At 36.7% G+C, this 6,974-nt stretch overlaps 1 protein-coding gene across 1 annotated transcript in view; it reads right to left on the reverse strand.

The window, feature by feature from the left end:
• RABGAP1L (RAB GTPase activating protein 1 like) overlaps positions 1-6,974 on the reverse strand; it is a 183,997-nt gene that overhangs the window by 169,016 nt on the left and 8,007 nt on the right. Inside the window, exons 2-3 of the mRNA XM_011361250.2 lie at positions 4,783-4,908; positions 3,018-3,161 (exon numbers count right to left, since the gene is read on the reverse strand). Coding sequence (XP_011359552.1) covers positions 3,018-3,161; positions 4,783-4,908 — 270 coding nt within the window. The remainder of the gene's footprint in view (positions 1-3,017; positions 3,162-4,782; positions 4,909-6,974) is intronic.

Raw genomic sequence — 6,974 nt, forward strand, 5'->3', positions numbered from 1 at the left:
AGGCTATACAGGTGGACAGAGCAGAATGGAGGATAATATTATTAACAGAATATTTCTACGGAACAGGCACAGTGCTAAGCACTTTATAGTCATAATCTCAATTAATCTTTACATAAACCTGGGAGATAGGTGCCGTTAGCCTCAATTATCAGAAAAAGAAACCGACGCAGGCCAAGTAATGTGAACGAGGTGATGCAGGAAGGGTTAACTAAAAAGCCAAATATCTTCACTCCAATACGAAACTGTCTCTGTTGCTTCTTCTAGAACTGAGCACACTGCTGGATCTTCCCGTCAGAGTAGCTTCTCTCATGGAAGTCAAGTGTTTCAGCTCTCAGACCCAGCTCTTAGTCCTTGTCTGTATGCAACTCCAGAGATCAAGTAAATGACTACAATCACCACATGAGTTTCATTTTATTTCATACTCATGAACTCTAACCTGATCCAGGACCTGCCCTCTAAAAACACCAAAGCAAAAACCTGCCCTTGACCATGGGAAGGCTTTTAAGGAATAAAAACAACTCAAAAGGTGATGCTGAAAATACTCTGGCAAGCTGCTCGGTGGCATGTAGCAAACCCCAGCATACGCATGCCCTAACCCGGTTACCCGACCCCGAGACGTATACCCAAAGAAGTGCATATGCGTGTTTATTAAAAGACAAATTCAAGAATGCTCACAGCAACACTATTCATAACAGTCCTAATGTGGAAACATCCATCAACAATAGGATGGAAATGTCCATCAACAATAGGATGGAAGAATGGATAAACTGTAGAATCTTCACACAATAGAACAAACAAACCACACCTACATGGATAAATCTCATGAACATAACGGTGAATGAAAAAGCTGGACAAAAAAAGTTCATATCGTACAGTTCCATTTATATAAACTTCAAACAATCAAAACTAATCTATGGTGTTAAAAGTCAGGACAGCGATTATCCTTCGGAGGGATAGTGACTGAAGAGGCAGCAATGGGGAGGAGGTCCGCTGAAAATTTTTTGAAAAATTACCTTTTCCATCTGAGAATTTCCTGGCCTTCCATTTGTAACTAAACATTAATTCATAACCATCAAGCTTTGAATTGTTTTCTTTAAAAAGAGAGAATATGACAAAAAATGGATGATTCTATTTAAGACTATGTTACTATTTCTTCTTTGGGGATATTTTATCACATTTGAAAGAATGGTTTTGATATAAATATTTTATTAACTACAAGAAGAAAAGGGGCAAAGAGAAAACACAGACAATCAGGAAATAAAAGTTTATCTAAAAATTTCCTTTGCAGAATAATATTCTGACAAAGATGAGTTAGTGGAAAGAACGAGTGTTCTGAAACACGCTACGATATTATTTCTAACAAAGTTTATTTTGAAAAACTGCTCCGTTAAGGGATGTTTTCTATTTCCCTGGTTAACACGATGCTGTGATTAAAACCTGCTCCACGTTTTGGAAAGCTATGGGCAGAGGTTTAAGAGAAGGGTAGGTACAGGGCAGAGGTTTAAGAGAAGGGTGGGTAACATCTATGACACTTGTATTCATTTTAATGAGCATTAAGAGATTTCAAACATTGTGATTATGGATCGCCAAGTGATAAGTCTTATAAATTTTTTCTTCACCATGAATGTTGCTAATTTTCTTAACAACTGATATTAGAAATTCAAGTATCTTCAAGAGGAAATTTCCTGAGAAACTGTGAATCTGTGTTCCAGAAGACCCATGGACAGTGGTCCAATATCAGGAAGAGACAATTTTAGAAAGTCACCATGCCAGTGATCACACATTTCGACTATGAATAAGGCTTTAGCTCCATGTTCTGCATTCTTCCTTTAGGTTAAATTTAGACAGGGATTTTAGAAACTAATTAGTAAGTAAAACAAGTAAGAGAACTAACAGTGTTATCGATCAGGTTCTCTAGCTGTTATACAGTCAGAAATTGAGAACTTATTCTGTGACTCTCAGCAAGGCACGTGACTCTATCGAAATACGAACTACGTTACAGATGTTCAAATACTACTGCTTCAGCTAGACCCTTGCATAGAGAATGGTTACTGCTGCAGCAGGCTGAGAAATAAGTTATGCTTTATACAGCTTATACGTTTTATCTTTTAAACTTGACTTTTATAATTAAATTTCCAGTTCCTAGGGTGAGTAAAATAGACTTTTGAGAAATAGAAAACTTTGTGTAAGAAAAGTAATATAGTAATACAAAACTGTCTAGATTATGTTAGGCTTATACTTTCGATTACTCCGGCTTTTAAATTTAAGACAGCTATGTTTTTATATACATTTATATTCCCAATTAAAAAAAAAAAATTCTTCTCATCCAGAGACTTCCTCATCACTGCTAAGACTGTCAAACATTTTGATGGTCAGTATATGTGGCATGTATATGTAATATTGCCTATTTCTTTAAAAGAGTAAAGTAAATAAACGTAACCACATAAAGAAATAAAAACGATAAAAGAAATAAATATGGTAGATACCTAAGAAATTGTGCAAACTAATTTTTGAAATATTCTACTGTCTAAAAATATAATTACATAATGCGGAAACTTTATCATTTCTTTTATCTGGTAGGAGTCTCAAACGTCATATACAAAGAGATACCTTGTGAATTGAGGATTTAATTACTATGAAAATTTCATTTATATTCACTCCTGGAGTATAATTGCATTACTATTAAAAACACCTGATTCTAAATTCATTTATTTAACTTTAAAGGTCCTTTATATTAGTAATCCATTGTCACACAGACAGAGGCTTATTATGAATTTAATCATAGAAATTTAATTACCTCATTTTACTTTGTGGGAATTATATGTGCCTTAACATTCTCATTTCTCACAAATAATAAAATTATAATTAATGAAAACTGTCCTTACTAAAAATTCAAACGGAACTTTTCGGTCAGTATTTATGGCTTAATGTCACAGGAAAAAAAGAAAACTGTAATCATTTTAAATAGCAACAATTTTCCAGCCCGGCTCAGGCGTGAGAGACGGGGGTCACCGTACCTCGCAGAGCAGGAGGTCGATAATGTGGAAGACCATGCAGAGTGGGAACTTGGCCGTGAAAAGGGTGAGAAACCACTGGGACGCGTACATATGAGCTTCCAGGTTCAGGTCACAGAAGTGGCTGTGCAGGTCCGGCAACTGCTCCTGCAACACGAAGCGGAAACTGAGGGGACAGGACACTGAAGCAGCTTCATTTCCTGCCACAACCGCAATCCGTGCCACGCTTTTGGGGAACACTTTCGATTTACTGTGGCGTTCACTGCGTTTCACGTGACTATGCAGAAGCGATGACAGGAGATGAGAACCAGGGAGATGCCGGATCGTTGGCGGAAATAAAGTCAGGCTTGTTAGGAACAAATAACGAAGGTCGACTCTAGCTCGCGTGCCGGGGTCTTGCTTCTTGGGAAATGCTCACTCTGACAGGTCACCTACCTGCGGTCTAAGGAACATCACGACTCCAGGGTCAAGTGACGGCAATCCCAATCAGGGTTCAACAGCTAACTAGCTAGGAAAGAAATTTAAGGTTGACATCATCTAGACTCTATGCATTTTGACACTTAGAAAAGGCCGAAACATGTACAAATTTTTGAAAACCTATCTTCAATATATTAAAAAAACAGCAAAGTACAGAAACGAGTGTATGATGTATAAAAGTAAATGTCTCCTTATAATGACTTTATGCTGGCTTTATCTTTTTTCTCAAGTTAAACCAGTAAATGCTTTTCAAAAGAATAAAAGGCACAGTACAAAGCACAGAATTCCCATAACTGCAAGACAAAGATATGCAAAAGCCTACAGTTAGTTTTGTTTTCATAAACAGACCATCAAAAGAAAAAATAAACTACTTCTTGCACGAGATGCTCTTTAAAAAACACCCAAATGTGTCCATCTAGAGCTTTAAAAGGGGTGTCCAGCGGTCATCCAGTTACCAGACAAAAAGTCATGTCAATGAGCCCTTCCCAATATCTTCGGCCTCATCCCACTAACCTCCTTCCCGAACCATTTCACCTTCTCCCACATGTATTTTTTTTTTCACATTTCTCGTGGGTTTCCAGTACCTCCTACAGAGAATGTGTAGATCCATTATAAATTAAAGATTTCTAATCTCTGGTGGAATTTCGAAGCTACTCAGTAATTCCTTTTATCAGCACTACTCAATAATCTTACCCTTGTTCACAAAGTTTTTTATTATGTAATATTTGACATATATACGAATATGTTTCTCATAGATATAAATTTATACAAATATATTATGAAAGAGTACCAATGCTGTTTGAGATCAGGAAATTATGTGGGAAAAATTTTTAAGTATGTCCATATATCATAATATTTTAGGTGTTTTTTATTCTCTTATTAATATCTTTCTGTCTCATCAAGTGTTCTCTTCATGTGGACTTAAAAATGGTACTGATGTTAATTAATTTAGAGAAAGCTCTTAAGTATTTCAACTTTTATTCTGTAAATATCTTCATTTCTTTATAAATAATACTCGGCAGTCTCTTCATTGACTTAACTCGCCATATTCGTACTTCAAAGTATATTATAGTTGAATATCTGAAATGGAAGATTATTTATTAAATGGTCAAGTGGTTAAATAAATATTTTATAATATGAAGACCAATGTAGATCTTAGAAACCAAGTCTATTTGCATTTTCCGTAGAATTCCGTTAACTTTTCATAACTCATTATTGTTCATCGATTTTATTAGATTTTTCTATAACTCAACCAATCTCTAAGTGATAAAAGCCCCTAATTTTTATTTACCTGCATTAGTCTCTCCAACTGATAGAATTTGCAATGAAGATCTTCAAAGTTGTTTTTGTAGAGGTCTCGTAAACCATAGTCATACATGATTTTCACCAAAACACAGAATGCTTGTTCCTCTGGCATCTACAGAAAAACATAAAAATGTAGAACATGACCGAGTGGCATTTGGCCAGAATGTCAGAAAATTTCCTTCGTGTTAATAGACGTTCACGCTAACGGCTGAAGACCTTGAGAGCCAACTTTCTGCAGTGATGTAAGTGAAATCTGTGTTCAACACTGCGGCTTCCTCATCTGAGATGGATTTCCCTCTTTTGTTAATTTTAATCATGTTTCATTCACTCATTCATTCGGCCATCTCAAAAATAGATAATACAGTCACATGATTCAAAAATCAAAGTATATAAAGGTAAAAGACTCCTCTCTACCCTTGTGCCTGCCCCACCTCTTTTGCATAATATTATAACTACTCTCAAGTTTTTCTCATGTCTCCTGCCAGTGTTTCTTTATATAAATAAAAGAATTACATTTCTTATTTTATTTTTTTCCCTTTTTTACATAAAGGATAGCTTTTATATACATCGTTATACATCTTACTTTTTCCCTCCAATAATATTTCCAAAGAGGGTCAAAGAACAAACACATTTTTAGTCTAGATAGATAACACGATGCAAAACTGTGCTCCTAGAATCTTCTTGTTGCTATTTTTCTTTCTATAAAAAATAGTTTTCCGGAAAGAATCTTATATACTTCTATCATTAAGATTTAAATAACCAATAAAATCTAACATATCCTCCCAGAGGTATTTTTATCTGAACAGAGAATGAAGTCTAAAACCAAAGAAACAAGCTCTAAATTTTGGTATCAATAAGCTGAAAGAATTGCGAGAGATATATTCCTGAAATTACACTGCAGCAAACAGAAAAGGCTGTCCTTACCCAATGTCCTACCACACAACTATTATGTGAACATCTACTTTAAATGTCACCACTTCGAATGTCTTACCTTGGCTAATTATGGCATTTGACACCTTTGTTAGACTGACCTCTTGCCTGAATAACAGAACCAAGGATAGTTCTATTTATCCACATAGAAATGTAATTGTTTAAGTTCCTATACAAATTGGCCACTTCTATTTTCTACTTACAACCCATGAAATACGTAAATTAGTTAAATAAAATCTCCTAAAGTTAAGTAAGTATACTTAGGCATCGTTGGTTTGAGTCTCTAAATATTCACTTATTTCTATTGACCTATGAGCTGTTTGGGGCCTTTGTTTTGATCCCAGATGTTCGAGCCAGCAAACATGTTTTAGTCTATACTCAGTTATTTAGAACACGAATGCACTATATTCGTTACTCCTTCGGCAATTCTGCCACTGAAGCCTCAAGTGACACTAACCTGCACATACGAAGTCTACAGTACTCCTCTTACCACCAAGTTCTGAGCCTCTCCATCCTCCTCTCCGACCTCTGCGAAAAAGGCTAACGCAAAAGGCTGCAAATAAAATAACCGTAGCCAGCCCTGAAGAGACGGACTCCCTTAAAGTCCCCTCTTTCCAAGTGAATGATAATTACTTGAGTATTTTACCATCCAGTCTCTTTTATAAAGGGGATACACTTTTATGTCCTCAAATGTGGTAGAACCAATAAAGCAAATAAAAGGTTTAAACGCTTTCCGTCATTCACACGTGCAGTCGCTGAACACAGGAGATGAACGCACTGTGCTGGCCTCAGGACACAGCGGTAAAGGCAAAGCGCCTTCCCAAGGACCAAGTAAAGGGGTAATGCCACCTGGGTCTCAGATGGGCACAGAAGTCCTGGGACGGCGGAGGCTGGGTGTGCAGATGAGGAGTTGGACGTAATTACAGCTAGAGCGCAAGCAGAGGGGTGGCTGGGCGTGGGCCAGACTAGGGCAAACGACGAGTGGACATACATTTCCGCTTTGCTGTTTTAGGTATAGGGCTTAAATTCTCTCTTTCTCTCTCCCAATCTCTCTCATCCGCTCTCCGCTTCCCCTCTCCTGACCTCCCTCTGTCTCTCAGAAACGCACAAACAATATATTTAATAAATGTTCTTCAAAACAAGATCATTTGCAAATTTGACCTTGATCCCTAAAAAATAAAACTTGACAATCCCAGGTGGTAACCTTTATTTAGAACACAGACACACAGACACACAGACACAGACACA

Source organism: Pteropus vampyrus, unplaced genomic scaffold, assembly GCF_000151845.1.
Source record: "Pteropus vampyrus isolate Shadow unplaced genomic scaffold, Pvam_2.0 Scaffold65, whole genome shotgun sequence".
NCBI lineage: Eukaryota > Metazoa > Chordata > Mammalia > Chiroptera > Pteropodidae > Pteropus > Pteropus vampyrus.